The 20,746-nt window shown below is 45.3% G+C and overlaps 1 protein-coding gene across 1 annotated transcript in view; it reads left to right on the top strand.

The window, feature by feature from the left end:
• The window catches only part of NTAN1 (N-terminal asparagine amidase), a 692,227-nt gene that overhangs the window by 526,251 nt on the left and 145,230 nt on the right, over window positions 1–20,746 (top strand). Inside the window, exons 6-7 of the mRNA XM_040358464.1 lie at window positions 5,202–5,255; window positions 17,685–17,738. Of these exons, the coding sequence (XP_040214398.1) occupies window positions 5,202–5,255; window positions 17,685–17,738 (108 nt within the window). The remainder of the gene's footprint in view (window positions 1–5,201; window positions 5,256–17,684; window positions 17,739–20,746) is intronic.

Below are 20,746 nucleotides of genomic sequence, written 5' to 3'. Positions count from 1 at the left end.
TAGTGCTGCGATGTTAGTGCTGCGATGTTAGTGCTGCGATGTTAGTGCGGTGATGTTAGTGCGGTGATGTTAGTGCGGTGATGTTAGTGCTGTGATGTTAGTGCTGTGATGTTAGTGCGGTGGTGACATTAGTGCGGTGACATTAGTGCTGTGATGTTAGTGCTGTGATGTTAGTGCTGCGATGTTAGTGCTGCGATGTTAGTGCTGCGATGTTAGTGCGGTGATGTTAGTGCGGTGATGTTAGTGCGGTGGTGTTAGTGATGTGATGTTAGTGCGGTGACATTAGTGCGGTGATGTTAGTGCGGTGGTGATGTTAGTGCGGTGACATTAGTGCTGTGATGTTAGTGCGGTGATGTTAGTGCGGTGATGTTAGTGCTGTGATGTTAGTGCTGTGATGTTAGTGCTGTGATGTTAGTGCGGTGACAGTGCGGTGATGTTAGTGCGGTGACAGTGCGGTGATGTTAGTGCGGTGATGTTAGTGCTGTGATGTTAGTGCTGTGATGTTAGTGCTGTGATGTTAGTGCGGTGACAGTGCGGTGATGTTAGTGCGGTGACAGTGCGGTGATGTTAGTGCTGTGATGTTAGTGCTGTGATGTTAGTGCTGTGATGTTAGTGCGGTGACAGTGCGGTGATGTTAGTGCGGTGACAGTGCGGTGATGTTAGTGCGGTGATGTTAGTGCGGTGACGGTGCGGTGACGGTGCGTTGACAGTGCGGTGATGTTAGTGCGGTGACAGTGCGGTGACAGTGCGGTGATGTTAGTGCGGTGACAGTGCGGTGATGTTAGTGCGGTGACAGTGCGGTGATGTTAGTGCGGTGACGGTGCGGTGACAGTGCGGTGACAGTGCGGTGATGTTAGTGCGGTGACAGTGCGGTGACAGTGCGGTGATGTTAGTGCGGTGATGTTAGTGCGGTGACAGTGCGGTGATGTTAGTGCGGTGACAGTGCGGTGATGTTAGTGCGGTGATGTTAGTGCGGTGACAGTGCGGTGACAGTGCGGTGATGTTAGTGCGGTGACAGTGCGGTGACAGTGCGGTGATGTTAGTGCGGTGGTGTTAGTGCGGTGACAGTGCGGTGATGTTAGTGCGGTGACAGTGCGGTGACAGTGCGGTGACAGTGCGGTGATGTTAGTGCGGTGACAGTGCGGTGACAGTGCGGTGACAGTGCGGTGATGTTAGTGCGGTGACAGTGCGGTGGTGTTAGTGCGGTGACAGTGCGGTGATGTTAGTGCGGTGACAGTGCGGTGACAGTGCGGTGACAGTGCGGTGATGTTAGTGCGGTGACAGTGCGGTGACGGTGCGGTGACGGTGCGGTGACGGTGCGGTGACAGTGCGGTGATGTTAGTGCGGTGACAGTGCGGTGACAGTGCGGTGACAGTGCGGTGATGTTAGTGCGGTGACAGTGCGGTGACAGTGCGGTGACAGTGCGGTGACAGTGCGGTGATGTTAGTGCGGTGACAGTGCGGTGACAGTGCGGTGACAGTGCGGTGATGTTAGTGCGGTGACGGTGCGGTGACAGTGCGGTGATGTTAGTGCGGTGACAGTGCGGTGACAGTGCGGTGATGTTAGTGCGGTGATGTTAGTGCGGTGACAGTGCGGTGATGTTAGTGCGGTGACAGTGCGGTGATGTTAGTGCGGTGATGTTAGTGCGGTGACAGTGCGGTGATGTTAGTGCGGTGACAGTGCGGTGACAGTGCGGTGACAGTGCGGTGATGTTAGTGCGGTGACAGTGCGGTGGTGTTAGTGCGGTGACAGTGCGGTGATGTTAGTGCGGTGACAGTGCGGTGATGTTAGTGCGGTGACAGTGCGGTGACAGTGCGGTGATGTTAGTGCGGTGACGGTGCGGTGACAGTGCGGTGACAGTGCGGTGACAGTGCGGTGACAGTGCGGTGATGTTAGTGCGGTGACAACATTATGTGCAGAGTGGGGGAGGTACAGATGATCAGGCATACAGAGCACATCTCGGTCTGTGTAGATCTGTATGTGAGTACAGTGATCATAGTACAGCCCCGCCTCCCTGCACTAGAATTGTAACACACAGTGCAGAGCGATGTTGCAATGTACAGGGAGGCGGGGCTGTACTATGCTTGGTGCTCTCACATACAGATCTATCAGACAGAGTGAGATTCGCTCTCTCTGCCTGATGATCTGTATCTCCGTGCATCGGAGACAGATGGCAGGTGGGCGGGTGGTGGAGGGAGGAGGACGGGGGCGGCGGTGACGGACGGGTGGAGGAGCTAGGACGGGGGCGGTGCTAGGACGGGGGCGGTGCTAGGACGGGTGGAGGAGCTAGGACGGGGGAGGAGTTGGAGAGGGAGAAGAGGAAGGACACCACCTCTATGGGCGGCACTGCCCTCCCTCCCTCCCGCCCCCCGAGATGTTCATCCACGGCTGCGATGTTCAGCCCAGCCTCCTGGGATTGAAGAGACACATATCCCAGGAGGCATAGCAGCGCTGGATGCGGCGGGGGGGGGGCCATTCCGCCGCGGCGGGGGAATAAGAGACTCACAGATAAAAACGTGAGTTTTTAAAAGACAAAAATAAAACATCCCAAATGTATTTAAAGGGGCAGTGTAAAAAGGAATGCAAAGAAGTTGTAAAATAGGGTGGAACTCCGCTTTAAGCCAACTGAAGCAACGGCCGTTGCTTCAGTTGTACTGTGCCGTTCCCGCTCTCATGCGTGGGAGTGACGTCATCGCGGCTCCGGCCAATCACAGCACCGGAGCCATGATACCTGGAAGCCACTCGGTGACAACATGTCAGTGGCCGGTGGGGGAGATGTGGAATGCGGCGGGGGCTTCGATCTGAGGTAAGTAATACATAATCAGCTAGTATGCTATGCATACTATGCAAGACATTGCAGGGTTTATTTACTGTATTTTTTCGTTTGCTTTACTTCCTCTTTAACAGTATGCTTTTCAACGTACTCCTTTACAAATAAGCAAACAATAAGGCTCCATTCACATTTAGCATTTTGTGATCTCAGGCAATATCACTGAGATTATGCCTACGATGACAAAACACACTACCATGACCAGACGAAGGTTCAGGTGCCATTATTGTCAATGGCACATAAAACGCAGGGCGGTTTTGCCACGATTGTTGCACAGTTTATCACATGGAAATCACAGCAAATCCCATTGCGTGAAACTTGTTGACTAAAAGAAGCTACTACTACCTTTTGGGTGACAAGCTTCACAAATTGCGATTTGCCACGTGACAATTTTGGCAAAATCGCACCCCGTCTTAGTTTTTAATTAAAAGTTAAGGTACCTGAAACTGCATTTTGAGATCATGGGCAGAATTGCAGCAATTCTGCCTGAGATCCCAAAACGCCAAATGTGAATGGAGCCTAAGAACTATTCTTGAATGGAAGCATACTTTGTTTACTTTTTATATGTTTGCTTTTTTTTAATGATTTGTCAATTGTTACTTGTCCCTTTGGGGCTTTGCTGACATTTTGGTTCATTTAACTCTGAATAGCAGTCCCGCTGTGTGCATGTGCTCTCAGTAGGAACAAAAAAATGGGAGTTGTGGCGCTACAACATGGTAACACATTGGTGGAATAAAGTCAGCTGTATAGGTTGTGAGTCCTTGTTACAAAGAAATTAAAAAATTAAAACTGAATAAAGAATAAAAATAAAAAAAATTAAATAATTAAATAAAACCTGGGAATGATGAGTGATGAGGAAAATGATGAAGGGAGAGACACTGTTCTGTGATAAGCTGGTTGTCCCAAAAACGCTGTCCAGGGGCAAGCCTTCCAGAAGCAGGGGAGACCAGAGCAGGCACTCCAAACATGTACACAAAAGAAGAAAAACAGAGGGCGCCTCCTGGTTAGACGTTTATGAAGCTTTAATTATACACAGGGAACAGTGTAGAATTACATGTAAAAAAGATAAAATCCAGTAGGAGATTCAATCAATGGGTGCTGAGGGGGATGAGACGTCTTGCCGGGCTGGTTGGTAAGCTGATCGTGCTCCTCGGGTGAGACTCCTATGTCGGACCGTCCATTGCAGGAACAAAACAGCTCTGGTACGGAGGACTAGTGGAAACGAGGCCCGGAGCGCAGTGTAGGCCACGGTGACGTCACTATGATGCGACAACGTTTCGAAGCGGGCGCTTTCCAATGACTAAGTGCGCTCCTTTCTCAAACAAGCGCTCCGGGTCTCGTTTCCACTAGTTATCCGTACCAGCTGTTTTGTTCCTGCAATGGACGGTCCGACATAGGAGTCTCACCCAAGGAGCACGATCAGCTTACCAACCAGCCCGGCAAGACGTCTCCTACTGGATTTTATCTTTTTTACATGTAAGTCTACACTGTTCTCTGTGTATAATTAAAGCTTCATAAACCTCTAACAAGGAGGCGCCCTTTGTTTTTCTTCTTTTGTCTCAGTAGGAACAGACTGTATTCTAAAGGCTACATTCACACCGGCAATTTCGCCTGCTGTGAATGGAATCCACAGGAAAATTCTGATCAGTGCTGCCGCGGTAAGCGCTTATCTGCGGTCACTGGCCCAATTCACTCGAATGACAGGTTGCTGGAAGCCAGCGCAAATGCAGCTTAATGCCGCGTACACATGACCGTTTTTAATGTCATGGAAAAAAACAAAAATTTTCTTGACATGATTCTTGTCAAGCCTGCCTTTCATACACACGATCGTGAAAAAAAAAATGCTGGAGCAAAGCGCGATGATGTACAACACGTACAACGGCACTATAAAGGGGAAGTTCCATTCAGATTGGGGCCACCCTTTTGGGCTGCTTTTGCTGATTTTGTTTTAGTAAAAGTTTGGTGAGAGACGATTTACGCTTTTCAGTCTTCATGCTTTTCAGTCTGTTACAGACGCTAGTTTTACCAGAACGAGTGCTCCCATCTCATAACTTGCTTTTGAGCATGCACGTTTTTTTCCTGTCGTTAAAGCCTACACATGACCGTTTTTCAAAACGTGAAAAATGACACGGAAAATTAGAGCATGTTCTAAATTTTTAATGCCCATTTTTCACGTAGAGAAAAATGCTCTGGAGCCTACACACGATCGTTTTTAATGACCAAGTTAAAAAATTGCATTTTTCTCATCATGAAAAATGGCCGTGTTGCAGTTGAGGCTTATTTGGCTCTAAATACTAACTTCTTATTTAATAGTCATGCTTTTCTTTTCATCTCTTTCCTGGTAATTAGTATCAGTCTTTTTGTGTTACAGGAGCATTTGACAATCAAGTTCAAGAAATACATCTTGTAACATTCTGTGTAACAGGTATGTGGATGTTTTTCCCAGATTGTAGTATTTTGACCAATGGGCACTTAAACCCCCTTCCTAACCAGACCAATTTTCAGCTTTCAGTGCTCTCACATTTTGAATGATAATTACTCAGTCATACAACACTGTACCCATATGAAATTTTTGTCCTTTTTTCACACAAAAAAAGTAGGGTTGTTACTGATTAAAATGTTCGTGTTCGATTAATCTTTTTTTTTAATCGATTAATCGACTCAATTTGATTAGTTAAAACGCACATACAAATTCAACTACTTTTAGCTGATCTCCTTGCAGGCTGATTCCCAGTGCAGCTACCAACCACTGGAAAAATGGATAGCAGGATACAAAAAACACACAAAGGCAACGCTCGATGGGAATAGCATTACAACTTTTATAATCTTCAAGTAGGTAACAAAATAAATATTGCACTGGAGATAAAATCAATGTAGCGACATAAACTGTAAAAATGGTGCGAGTAATACCAAACGGTAGCAAAAAACAGTCATAAAAACATGTAGTTAAGTATGATACTGGTATAAAAATAACTGCTGAATCCAGATGAGGAGGGGTTAACATCAGTCCGTCGGCATGTAGATGTCCTGTGATGGGAACTATCACAACTCCCAGTGGATGGCTGTAGAATCCCAGGTTGATAGAGGGAAGTGATAGTGGGAAGTGTAACAGCCTTTGCGTGTGGCAGATAGTAAGGTCCCACCAGCATGCAGATATGAAGGTACAGCAAAGGAGCCCTTCAGATGGACACAGCAAGCCCCGCCGGTGTCCGTGACATCACCGGATCTCCGACGGAACTCCCTGAAGACCCAGAAGCCGGCAGAGAGGTGAGTACAAAAATGTATGATTAATCGAGGAATTAATAGTTAATTTCCACAGCCCTAAAAAAAAGCTTTCTGTTGGTGGTATTTGATCACCTCCTGTTTTTTTTGTGCTATAAAATAAAAAAGACCAAAGATTTTGTAAAAAAAAAGAATTTTTCTTAATTTCTATTATACAATTTTGCAAAAAATAAATTTTTCTTCATAAATTTGGGTCGAAATTTGGGGCGTGGCCAAGCCAGCAGCAGGGATGGACGCCTAACTGAGAAGCTCCTGCCACCTCAGACAGCCCAACGGCTTAAGCAGCGATTTTTGGCAGCATTTGTGAGTGGGAAGTATCCCACAAGGTAGCCATACCCACCCTACCTCCACTCTTGGCAACTTTTGGGGCAAAAAACACCACCCGGGACCGCCGGACACAGCGCTACCGAATCCGGGGAGGCGCCATAGGAAAGACCGCGGCTTCGGCCTAGTCACGGAAGTCGCGGCCGTTTTGGCCCCCCGGCGGCGGCTCTCAGCATCACTCCAGGCCTCACCGAGTGAGCTAGCACTCTAACACCTCCTGGAGAAGGGTCAGCGAGACCGGGGGACATCACTGAGGTGCAGCACAGCCTATCCTGCAGATCCCCTCACAGAAGACCTCCCTCACTCACCACTGTCCCTCATTGTTCCCCATTGCTCCTAAACCCTCAGATGTGATAACCAGAGGGACAGGGGACATTGCTTTCAGGCATTCGGCCCGGTGTTGAGCTGTTTGAGAGGCCACAACCTTTACATGTACTTTTTATGCACCCTTGGCCTGGCAACCATATTGGTCCACCCTGAAGCTGCCTGTTTAACCCCACAGTGGCTGATTGTCAGTTAGCTATCTGCTCCCACACTGTACACTTCCCAGAGAAACATTATTATAAATCCCCCTCACCTCACAAGGGACTACTGCTGCTGAACCGTGACATTATTCTGTCTGACAGAACGGAGAACAATTGACTAGCTGGCTGTTTATAACTGATGACAGATACCTGTTCTTAGTGGGAACTGGATAGCATGGGCACTGCTTCCCGACGTTCTTCGGCATCTCGCTCCAGATCCCCGAGGGAAAATACAGAGCAACAGGGTCAAAACACAGCGGTACAGTTTCGCACCCCCCGTGGAAATATGGCGACGAACCGCCGAGGGTCCCCTCAAATTCAGACCCTGTCGCAATCTAGTCCTCAGTCACAAGCTGACATAGTGCTCATGACGCATGAATTAGACCCATCGCATCCACCGATAAGAGACCAGGCCGGGACCGGCACCAACACTTTACCTCACCTTAGCATCCTGGATCTAAAGTCAGTGGCGGCTGACATAAAAGACACCCTTTCTGCAGCCATCGCAGAACTCCGTATTGATCTACGCTCCTTGTCTGATAGGGTCTCTCGCACCGAACAGACAATAGATGACCATGACATGGTGCTCCAGAAATCTACCAGGAAAATAGACGACCATACCCTTCAGCTGAGAGATGTAAATCGTCATCTAGAGGACCTTGACAACAGAGGTCGCCGCCGGAACCTGCGTGTAAGGGGACTGCCTGAAGTAATTGAGGGAGATCAAGTCCAAAAGGAGATCGTCACCCTATTTAATTCCATTATAGGGAAACCCCCCCAGTCTAATATCGACTTCGAGAGAATACATCGGGCCCTCCGCCCCAAGGGGAGAGATACAGACCCCCCTAGGGATGTGATATGTTGCTTGCCCGACTTCAAGCTGAAAGAAGAGATACTGAGTCGGGCCAGAGGCCAAAAACTTAAATGCGGAGATGCTTCAGTTCAAATATACCAAGATCTCTCGGGAATTACACTACAACATAGACGTGACCTCAAACCCCTATTGGAAGCCCTGCAATCAAGAGAGATCGGGTATAAGTGGAAGTTTCCTTTTTGCCTTTCTGCCTCACACCAAGGTCGCAATGCGGCACTGAGAGTGCCAGAGGATCTACCCAGATTCTGTGAAACACTCGGACTACCACCAATCTCAGTAGGTAGATGGGGTAAACCGCCAGAGGTACCCATGGAAACCCAATCAGTAAGTTATCGCAGAAGAAGATCTTCCTCCAGTTCCAGATTCTCCCAGGGACCCACGGGAGCAGGAAGGGACCAAGATCAGTCAACTCCCCCGGTAACCCGGAGGGCCAGAAGGGACAATTGTGAGTGATCCCCTGACGTAATCTCATATTTACCCTCTTCGTCAATAACATTATTAATACAGCTTGTTGTTTAATTTGTGCCATCACCTATTAAGAGGAATGTCTCACTTAAACCATTTTATTAGAGGAATATACAGCTATTGCAGGTTGACCCTCTATTTATAGCCATATTCTCTTAGTGAGGGAGTGTATAACTGTTAGCTTTGCTGCACTAGGCCCACACAGCAGGGTGGTACTTACTTACCTCCCTCATTCCGAGAAGTGCTATAGGGAAATGCTTTAGGCCCTGACATAAATGTAGGGAGATAGCTACTAAATATTCCTCTTTTCATTTTTTCATTTGTTTCTGATGTAATATTACATGGGCAATTCTCTATAGTCCCCCCTCCCCCAGGATACATTTGGCCTCACGGAGGCCTTTAAATAGTGATGAGGGCAGAGGAGAGGTTCCCAAAATATCATTATCAGAACCTGTAACCCACGCTACTTGTGGGACTAAATAACTCTCTAAGTTCAACTTTTGTCGTCTATGGTCTTGGCTATAACAAAATAGTATGCCAGCGTTACCTTAGTAAACAGACACACAAAAATTCCAAGAAAGGGAGTGACATGCAAAAAGGCATCTCAATTCTACACCAGAAATACTCATAGTGATCAATAGATCACAATAGGAATGTAGAAACTCCCGGGCTTGTCTTGTAGGGTTAATACTTCATTTATTTCTCTTTCTTTGGCCCCGGTAGCAGATTGATATGTCCCGGGCTGATACTCTACTGTATCTTAATGTTGGCTAGTAGGAGGGTATTATTTGAACAATTTACAAAGTGATAAAGAATTAACACATTCTTGTTTAGGTTTTGTTTTGATTCCTAAGCATAGTGGACATTGATGCCAATACATACCTCGGGATTGGACTCACACTGAGAGATTCAGAAAATTGTTTTACACCCTGCCAACACCCGGTTAGGTACTAAAGGGTAGGGGTCCTTACAATCTGTTAAACACGCTCCTTAAATTTTGTACTCTCTCAGTTTGAATCAAATCTGGGGTGGCACGGACCCACTACATTGTTTATTTACAGTTCATTTTTGGATCTAAGATTTAAAGTTTACTTAAGGCGTTTCACTTTTGTTGTTTGGCTTTGGTCAACCCCAAAACAGTGGTGCACTGGGGCTTCTGACCCCCTTTGGGGTGGAAGACTTGGTGCACCCTGTACATCTCCGATTGTACTGTGTATATAGTAAGTGTGTGTGGATCTTATTCCTCCACTTAATCGGTACTTAAAAGTAATAGGGCATAGGCCCTCATAGTTAATTCACACCCTGTATAGTTAATCTCTTTAGACGCAAGTTTTACCCTTATCTGTCCCAGATCTTCCCCAACCTACGTTTACCCCTTTCTCTTTAGGTTTCCCCCTCTACAAAGATGTGCCCCATCCCGCCCCCACCAACTGCTGCGATAAAGAAGGGACCTTTAGACCACATCAAACTTTATTCTTTAAACACACGAGGTTTAAATACCCCGGAGAAGCGTTCAAGCCTACTCTATACCCTTAAAAAGGAGAAAGTACACATTGCATTGGTCCAAGAAACTCACTTCCGCTCAGACGGAATTCCAAAATTGACGGATAAAAGTTTCCCCATGGTCTTCCACGCATCTAATGAGTTTGCGAAATCTAAAGGGGTGTCGATATTAGTTTCCAAACAATGCCCCCTTCAAATCACAGACATCCAAAGGGATCCCCAAGGTAGATTCATCTTTATCCGAGGTTCCCTACACAATTTGACATATACCATAGCCAATATCTACGCCCCAAACACAAAACAAGTATCCTTTCTTCGTACGGTCCTCTACCAGCTAACAGCCTTTCAAAGGGGTACACTTATCCTTGGAGGAGATTTTAATGTCCCTTTAATGCCATCTCTCGATACATCAAATGGCTCTTCTTGCCTTAAATTCAGTGCCTTGAAGGCCATAAAATCAAGCTTGACTACACTATCCCTACACGACGCTTGGCGTACCTTACACCCAAACGAAAAAGATTTTACCTATTACTCACCTCTACACAAGAAATATTCGCGTATAGACTATTTTTTTCTTTCACAAAAGGACCTAACCTCATTACTTGACGCTACTATTGAACCCATGTGGCTGTCGGATCACCATCCGATCACCCTATCCCTGAAGACCCCCATTCACCGTCCCAAATCACAAATTTGGAGATTGGATGACTCCATTCTGTTGGATACCCAAAACAATGTGTGCATCTCTGAGGTTCTGTCAAATTACTTTGTTGATAACTCGACTGCCGATACACCGGCACCATTAGTATGGGCTGCACACAAATGTGTGGTTCGGGGCACGCTCATCTCACTGACGGCCAAAAGGGCCAAGTTAAGAAAAGCACATATACAAGAACTCTCAGATAAAGTTAAGGCTTTGGAACACAGACACAAAAACACGCTAGATACAAACATTCATGAAGAATTGTTAAAAGCACGAGAAGAACTTTTGGGAGCAATCCGTAAAAAGCTTATACAGAAATACACCCTTGCTAATGAGCTTTTTTACGAACACAGCAATAAATCAGGTAAACTACTAGCAGCCGCTATCCAAAAGAAGAAAGCTTCTTACACCATTGACAACATTGCATCACCCTCCGGGGATCCCATATCGACCACCACTGGTATTTCCGAACAGTTTGTACGTTACTTTTCCGGCCTCTATAACTTACATACAGAAACAGGTTTATCCCCCAAAACTGACAGAAAAACCTTAATCGAAAAATTCCTAAATAAGCATTGCCCATCTTACTCCTCCCATGAGGATATATCTAACCTCGGTGACCCCATCACCAGGGAGGAAACCATTCAAGCTTTAAACCAACTCAAACCCGGGAAAGCCCAGGGCCGGATGGTCTGCCAGTCAGTTATTATAAGACCTTCTCTGACATACTGATCCCAAATTTCCTTACCACTTATAACGAACTTCCCGACTCCCCTTACCATCCTAAAGACATCTTAGAGGCCCACATATCTTTAATCCCTAAACCGAACAAAGACACCACTCTAGTACGCAATTACCACCCGATCTCATTATTAAATGTTGACGTTAAACTATACGCAAAAATATTAGCCAATCGTATACTCCCACTAATCACCAGTCTCATTTCGACTGACCAAGTGGGGTTTGTCCCGGGAAGAGAAGCCAGGGACAACTCTACTAAAGCCCTCAATGTGCACCATTGGTTAACCTCGTCAAAAAAAGCTGGATTTTTTTTATCCCTGGATGCGGAGAAGGCATTCGATAGAGTGGCCTGGGATTACATGTCGGCAGTTTTATATAAAATGGGTTTGCCACTTCGCCTTGTACGAATGATTCTAATGTTGTACTCGGATCCCACAGCTCGAGTTAGGGTTAATGGCCACCTATCGAATGCCTTCCCCATAACCAATGGTACGCGTCAGGGTTGTCCCCTCTCCCCCCTTATTTTTATCCTTTCTATGGAACCCCTTCTCAGAAGGTTAAAAGAAAATTCTGCCATCAAAGGTGTCGAGGTCAGGGGAGAACAGTGCAAGATTGCCGCTTATGCGGATGACATTTTGATGTTTCTTTCTGACCCAATCACCACGATCCCCAACCTTCTTAAAGATTTTAAAATATTTAATAATCTATCTAACCTTCAAATTAATTTCGAGAAATCACTAGCATTGAACGTATCTCTCCCTTCCAAGGTGGTAGAACTATGTAAACTAAATTTTCCCTTTAAATGGGAATCTGAACATATTACATATTTGGGTATTAAAATCCCGAAAGATCTGAAAAACTTATACACCCTAAATTTCCTTCCAGCCATTCAGGCTATTAAAGCAGACCTGGCTGATTGGAACAAGGGACGATTTTCATGGTTCGGTAGGGCAGCAATCCTCAAAATGAGTATCCTCCCACGGATTTTATACCTCTTCCAAGCAGTGCCGATTTCCTTGCCACAATCCTTTTTCGCAACATTTAAGAAACATTGCAGGCTATTCCTCTGGGCGGGCCAAACACCTAGATTAAATTGGAACAAACTAGTCCAACCAAAATGTAAGGGAGGTTTGGGTATACCAGACATCACCCTATACCATAAAGCCTGTCACCTCACGAGGCTTGTCGATTGGCATCTCCATGGTCAGAATAAGGATTGGATTAGAATAGAAAATGCATTCCTTAGCTATCCCTTATCCCACTTACCATGGCTGGAACACCACTCGATTCCTAAGGCTTGCCTAGAACATCCTCTAATTGGCCCCACACTTAAAATATTTAAAACCGCATGCAAAGCCCTCAAACTGGTCCCCTCCCCTGGACCTTTGACACCTCTGTCCCAAAGTCCAGACTTTAAACCCGGTATCATTTTTAAACACGCGACGACGGACCCCGACCTCAAAACGCTCCGAGCCCATCAATTCTTTCGGAATGGTAATCTGCTTACGTTCACAGATCTGAATTCAGTGCTCCCACACATTGATCTGACGGTCTTTAGATACCTACAACTTAAACATTTTTTTGGGTCTACCCATATGCGACCACGGTGGTGTAGAGATCTTTCCCCTTTGGAAAAGATTTGTGTGACCAAAGAACCCCAAAGACACTTGATTTCCAAAATATACTCCCTGCTGGTCCCGGATGCGGCCCTTAGCTCTAACATACGCACGGCTTGGGATACTGATCTATCTCTTGCCCTTTCTGACGGTGATTGGGACCGCATCTGGGACTACACTCACAAGGGCTCCATAAACGTCTCAGCACAGGAGAACAGATACAAACTTTGTACCAGATGGTACCGGACACCCGAAAAACTCCACAAAATTTACCCAGCGGTTTCTCCAGATTGCTGGAGATGTGACGGGAAGAAAGGCTCTTTATTACACATCTGGTGGGATTGTCCCTCGTTGGCTCAATTTTGGAAGGAGATATATGATAGTATAGTACAGATCACTACCATGCAGATCGCCTTCTCCCCAGCGCAATTCCTATTGCATCACACTCCTATACCAAAATCACAGTACCGGAATTCATTAACGCTCCATCTTGTGAATGCAGCAACCCAATGCATTCCCTTACACTGGAAATCTAAAATCCCCCCAACGCTAGAAGAATGGCATTCACGGGTCAACAAAATAGAGGAGATGGAACGACTGATACACCAAACTAAGGACATACATGAGAAATATAGAATTACTTGGGACAGTTGGCTACATTACAAAGAATCCCAGAGGTCAGGCACTACACCTACTTAGTCACCCATCTACTCTTCATTATTCTATCCCAGGCCCTGCACTTCCTTTTCCCTCTTGACCCATGCTTTACCCCCCCCTTTTTTCACCGTTTAGGGTAAAAGCTCCTAAAGATATAAGATGAGTATAGATTCCCCCGGGTTCTACAAGAGAATCCTTAGGGGGGGGGTTAGATCGTATTGGTTCAAAACTCTGGACGACTACCCTGGGCCATGTTATAGATCCGACTTATTTTCTCCCCCCTATCGTCTCTCACAGAATGCTCCCTTTACGGGACGTGTGGGGTGGAGTATACCCTTTTAGTATCCTTCCCTCCTCCCCCTTTCCCTTTTTTTTTTTTTTTTTTTATATATATATACACACTTGAATGTTCTCTCTAAAGAGCTGTATGGATGCTCAATAAATTTAGCCTCAACTTTTTGTCTATGTTTAGACCATGGATCTTCAAACTACGGCCCTCCAGTTGTTCAGGAACTACAATTCCCATCATGCCTAGTCATGTCTGTGAATGTCAGAGTTTTACAATGCCTCATGGGGATGTGTAGTTCCGCACAGCTGGAGGGCCGTAGTTTGAGGATCCCTGGTTTAGACTGTTTACGATTTGGCTGTTCATAATATAACATGGTCTATGTTGTAATTCACATAATCTTGATTTGCTTTTTCTTCATCGAAAATTTATTACAATGTACTTATATTACATTTCTGTATTGCTAAAATATTCAATAAAATATTTTGGAAAAAAAAAATTGGGTCGAAATTTATATTACATTTCTTGAGACCCTAACAAGCCAGGAAAGTACAAATACCCCCCAAATGACCCCTTTTTAGAAGGTAGACATTCCAAGGTAGTTAGTAAAAGGCATAGTTTGTTTTTTGAAGTCGTCATTTTTCCCACAATTCTTTGCAAAATGAAGATTTTTTATTTTATGAACAGCAATCTGTCATTTCCCCTAGTCAGTCCCACCCCCACCCCTTCAGTTAGAACACACCTAGGGAACATAATTAACCCCTTCCTCGCCCCCTAGTGTTATCCCCTTCCCTGCCAGTGACATTTTTACAGTAATCAATTCATTTTTATAGCATTGATCGCTATAAAAATGCCAATGGTCCCAAAAATGTGTCAGAAGTGTCCGCCATAAGGTACCGATAAAAATTGCAGATCGCCGCCATTACTAGTAAAAAAAAAAAATATTAATAAAAATGCCATAAAACAACCCCCTATTTTGTAGACGCTATAATTTTTGTGCAAACCAATCAATAAACGCTTATTGCGTATTTTTTAAACAAAAAACATGTAGAAGAATACGTATCGGCCTAAACTGAGGAAAAAAAATAGTTTTTTTATATATTTTTGGGGGGATATTTATTACAGCAAAAAGTAAAAAATATTATTTTTTTTCAAAATTGTCGCTCTATTTTTGTTTATAGTGCAAAAAATAAAAACCGCAGAGGTGATCAAATACCACCAAAAGCTCTATTTGTGGGGAAAAAAGGATGCCAATTTTGTTTGGGAGCCACGTCACACGACCGCGCAATTGTCAGTTAAAGCGACACAGTGCCGAATCGCAAAAAGTGGCCCGGTCATTGACCAGCAAAATGGTCCGGGGCTGAAGTGGTTAAAGGGGTTGCGGCCCCCCAGCCCCCCTGTTTTACTTACCTGAGCCCTGGAAGTTCCTCATAGGGAACATACTCTTCCTCGGTCTTCTCGTCTCTTCTCGGCTCTTCATTGGATATATTGATAGCAGCACAGCCATTGGCTTGCGCTGCTGTCAATCAAATCCAATGACGTGGCCACCGGTGGGCGGGGCCGAGTCCTGTAGTAGGTGGCTATGGACGCCAAATACAGGACTCTGGAGCACGCTGCAAGGTATTCTCCTTGGGAGAGTGCTTCCCAGAGGGGGTTATCCCTGACAGCCGCCATGGCACCCCAGAAAACACTGTTCGGGGCCAAAACGAGCTGCACAGTGGAGGTAAGTATAACATGTTTGTTATTTTAAAAAAATTTAAACCTTTACAACCCTTTAATGCCGCATATACACGATTGGAATTTCTGACAACAAATGTTCGATGTGAGCTTTTGGTCGGATATTCCGACTGTGTGTATGCTTCATCGAACATTTGCTGTCGGAATGTTTGAGAGCTTGTTCTCAATTTTTCCAACAACAAAAGTTCTTGTCAGAAATTCCGCTCGTCTGTATGCAATTCCGACACATGCTCGGAATCAATTAGACGCATGCTCGGAATCATTGAACTTAATTTTTCTCGGCTCATCGTAGTGACCGCATTCTTGATGTTCGGAATTTCCGACAACATTTGTGTGACCATGTGTATGCAAAACAAGTTTGAGCCAACGTTCCATTGGAAAATAATCCACAGTTCTGTTGTCGGAATGCCCGATCGTGTGTACGCGGCATAAGACAATACCTGGCTGTTTTACTTAGGCATGCCATACACGGTGCATGTTCTTTCCTGCAGCCACGAGTTGTAGGAGAAGAAATTTGCACAATTCTGCCATCAACACAGGCAATGCTGACAGGGAAATCAACAATTGTCGTCTCCCTGCAGGGGAAGCCACCCCGTTGGCAGAAGACAGTGTATATCACTAGCGGCCTTTTTCAGCCGCTAGCGATAATCACAAGACAATCTGGAAGGCTGGTTGTACCCAAGTTGGTCATTCGACCAACTTGGTACATTAAGCCTGCCCATCAATGGTTTGAACCATGCATGGTCAGCCTTAGTTAGCACTTCTATTGAAAAACTTTTCCAAATTGTAGAACCAGGTTTTGTACCCAGATTATGTAGAGTCTTTGTGTAAGATAAACCTTGTCTACATTCACTAAAAATAAGTAAAGGAGTTAACCATTTGTATGCTCAGGGCCGGTACAAGGGGTGGGCAGAATGGGCGGGTGCCCTGGGCTGGACCATTTAATATAGGAATGGGGCACAGTAGAGGCCAAGCTACAGACCGCCTGTCCTGGGGCGACTGGGCCGCCAAACACACACACAGACCCAGCTATGTGACACACAGTGCTGCGGGAGATGTCCGCTGTGTGATCCAGCCAGGGCAGGCTATGGTGAGTCTGCATTCATAGGCAAAGTGAGGCTGCGATTATTGGCACAGAAAGGCTGAAATTATGGGCACAGAGAGGCTGTGATGCGCACAGTGAGGCTGCTATTATTTGCACAGAGAGGCTGCAATTATGGTCACAGGGAAGCTGCGATTATGGGCACAGAGAGGCTGCGATTATGAACACAGAGAGGCTGCAATTATGGGCACAGTGAGGCCACATTGATGGGCACAGTAAGGCGGCATTGATGGGCACAGTAAGGCGGCATTGATGGACATTGTGAAGCAGCATTGATGGACATAGTGAAGCGGAATTGATGGGCACAGGGAGGCTGTGATTATGGGCACAGGGAGGCTGTGATTATGGCCACAGGGAGGCTGTGATTATGGCCACAGGGAGGCTGTGATTATGGGCACAGAGAGGCTGCAATTATGGGCATAGTGAGGCTGTGATTACGGGCACTGCGAGGCTGCATTGGTTGGCACAGTGAAGCTGCGATTATGGGCACAATAAGGCGGCATTGATAGACACAGCGGTAGGCTGCATTTGATGGGCACTGGTGAGACTGCATTGATCTCTTGTATCATGTCTGCAGTCTCTGACCATCTTTAGTATGATGTCCTCAGTCTCTAACCATCGCCTGCATCATGTCCTCAGTCTCTAACCATCTCTTGTATCATGTTCTGTTCTCAGTCTATGACCATCTCTTGTCTTATATCATGTCTGCAGTCTCTGAGGGGAGTTTGCTTAATTAGCAATGGTATTGGTAATATGCAGCAGGAAGAGGGTTAATACACTGTCACTGATGCATTGGTATAGATCCCATCGTCTGTAGGCGCTGTAGCTTTTCACACGGGGGGGGAGGGGGTGTCTCAGTTTGTCGCACTACGTGTACTTTTTTATTCTGGCAGGCAAGTAACAAGAGAAACAGAAGTGGTCTACAGAATTTCACCTTTAGCATTGTTCTTTTCTGCATTCTGCATTTCTATGTCTAACTTTATTTTCGTTCTCTTATCCCTAATAGTCATAAGATTACATGATATACTTTTTTTTTATAGATTTAAACAATAAAAAGAATGATGAAATTCACCTTCCAATAATATATGGTATAGGTAAGTGTGAATAATTGGAGCATGGTTATTTATGTTTATAATCCATGTTTTATAGATTTATAGAAGGGCAATGGAATTCACTCTGCAGTAATATATGATCTGATCAATTGTTAAATTGTAACTCCACTTGTACTAGATTAGATAATAAAGCAAAAAAAATATATAGCATATACAATTGTTACACAAACCATATTGTACTTTAACCAATTCAGGACCCAGCCCTTTTCTGAAATTTGTTGTTTACAAGGAAAAATATGTATTTTTTTCTCAACAATTACTTATAACCCCCAAACATTATATATTTTATTTTAGCAGAGACCCTAGAGAATAAAATGGCAGCCATTGCCATTTTTTGTCATACTTTTTTTGCAAAGTTTTGGGGAAACAAATTATCGCTCTTGCACAGACATTCGCGGCAATACCTCACATGTGTGGTGCAAACACTGTTTACAGATGTGGGCGTGACATACGTATGCGGTCACTACTGTGCGCGGGGACGGGGGCACGTTACATTTTTTTCACATCTCTTGTGATAACAATACAGCTTGACCGTTCCTCTTTATGGAGAAATCTGGGGACCCCAAATCTCTCCTCCACCCTTAAAAGCAAATATATACATTTTCAGCTTTCAGTGCGCTCACACTTTGAATGACAATTACTCAGTCATGTAGCACTGTACCCATATGAAATGTGTGTCCTTTTTTTCACACAAATAGAGCTTTCTTTTGGTGGTATTTAATCACTACTGGGTTTTCATTGTTGATCACTTCTGGGCTTTTGTTTGTTTCTGTCATTAAATTTTGCAAATTAGTAATTTTTCTTCATAAATTTTGACCAAAATTTATACTGCTACATATCTTTGGTAAAAATAACCCAAATCAGTGTACATTATTTGGTCTTTGTGAAAGTTATAGAGTTTACAAGCTATGGCTTGTAATTAAACATCTTCTGGCATAGAAATGGCCCCCCTACCCGTGAAATAGTCCACATTCTTTTGGCGCACAGCACGGGCACTTTGGGGGGGCCAGGTTCCAGGGCCGGGATAGGATTGAGGTCCTGGAGTGCGGCCTCATGCCCAACTGAGGGCATATAATTTGGCAATGTTTGCAGTAGAAAGTTGTACAGCACACAGCACACCATCACAATGTAATTCAGTTTGTATTCCGCCATATTTATTGTGGTATGAAACCGGTGGAACCGGCTGGCCATTATCCCGAAGGCATTCTCGACCACTCTTCGGGCTCTGGCCAGCCGGTTATTGAACACCCTCCTCTCAGCGGTGAGGGTCCTTTGGGGTAATGGCCTCATTAGATGGTTCCCAAACCCAAACGCTTTATCAGCCATGAACACAAATTGGAGTCCTTCCTCGTGTCTTCATCAGTTGGCAATGCCAGGGCACCCCTCTGGAGACGTCGGGAGAACTCTGTCTGGGCAAACACTCCACCATCGAACATCCGGCCATTCTTCCCCACGTCCACATTTAGAAAGTCATATGTCGCCGACACCACCGCCATTATCATAATACTGTGGAAATCCTTGTAGTTATAGTAGTAAGACCCCAAATAGGGTGGTGGGACAATGCAGACGTGCTTCTCATCGATTGCCCCTCCGCAGTTGGGAAAGTCCCACAGTGTGGCAAACTGGGGTGCCACAGTCTGCCATTCCTGTGGCGTGGAAGGAAACTGTGGAGTCAAACAAGACAAAAAATATATTCGTATTTATGCACGTAACATTACAAGCAGATTATAAAAAAAAACATTCTGGGCCAACATCAGTATAGCATTTATATAAAAGGAGCATTTAAAGACAAAATTGGAAGGCACAATTATCAGATTCCTTACCCCCTCTGATGGCTCATTTTTAAAAACTCCTGGGGGGGGGGGTTCTAACTGACTTTGTGATCCAAAAACAAAAAAAAAATGCTGAGTTTGGGCCTTCCAAAAAAATACTCTGCCACTCTGCCTGAATTTAATGAGAACAAAAACATTTGTACATGTTTTAGGAGGGGTTTAGGGTAAAGCACTACAATGGAGCTGACAAAATACATTGAGAAGTGACTAGGCTAAATGTGTATGGGCCAAGGATAGCATGAAGGGAAATATGCATGTAGGCCAAAAAAGGAGCATTAAAAGCTTACAGCATGCATGAGGACAAAGGGGACATTCACAGCATATTACAATCATGGTTATTAGAGAATGATAAAAGAAATACAATACATTAGCATACATTAAATACATAGAATATGATGTTAAAGGAGAAAACTTACCTTAAAGTGGAAGTCTGCCAAAAAAAAAAAAATATTAAAAGCCAGCAGCTACACATACTGCAGCTGCTGACTTTTAATATCAGCACACTTACCTGTCCTGGAGTCCAGTGCCGTCCGCAGCAGAGGACGAGCGATCTGCTGCTCCCACTGCCATCCTCCGTAAGGGAACCAGGAAGTGAAGCGCTCCGGCTTCACTGCCCTGTTCCCTACATCGCATGCGGCGCAAGTCGTGCTGCGCCATGCTGACTGGTTCCCACTGTGATCTGGGAGCTGTGTGTTTCCCAGAACACAACAGGGGGGATGGGATCTGACACCCCCCTCCCCCTGAAAGGTGTCAAATGTGACACCAAAGGGGGGGATGGTTTCGAAGAGCGGAAGTTCCACTTTAGGGTGGAGTTCCGCTTTAATATAGTCCTTCTGCAGGATATGGATGATGGCAAAACAGGTCTCTGGTATAATGATCCCCAGAGCCTGCGGGGAGATGCCTGTCAAGAACTTCAGGTCCTGCAGACTTCTCCCAGTCGCCAAATATCTCAACGTGGCAATTAGCCTCTGCTCGGCAGTGATGGCTTCACGCAAGACGGTGTCCTGCCTCGTGATATAGGTGGACAGCAAAGCCAACAGACTGTGAAAAACAGGGTCCGTCATCCAGACATAATTCCTTAAGTCATGAGGTTTATTCTCCTGGATCTCCCGCAGCAGAGGCATATGACAGAATTGGTCCCGCTGTAGCAACCAATTC

Source organism: Rana temporaria, chromosome 6, assembly GCF_905171775.1.
Source record: "Rana temporaria chromosome 6, aRanTem1.1, whole genome shotgun sequence".
NCBI classification, from domain to species: Eukaryota; Metazoa; Chordata; class Amphibia; order Anura; family Ranidae; genus Rana; species Rana temporaria.
This window is presented reverse-complemented; position numbering and strand designations above follow the sequence as displayed.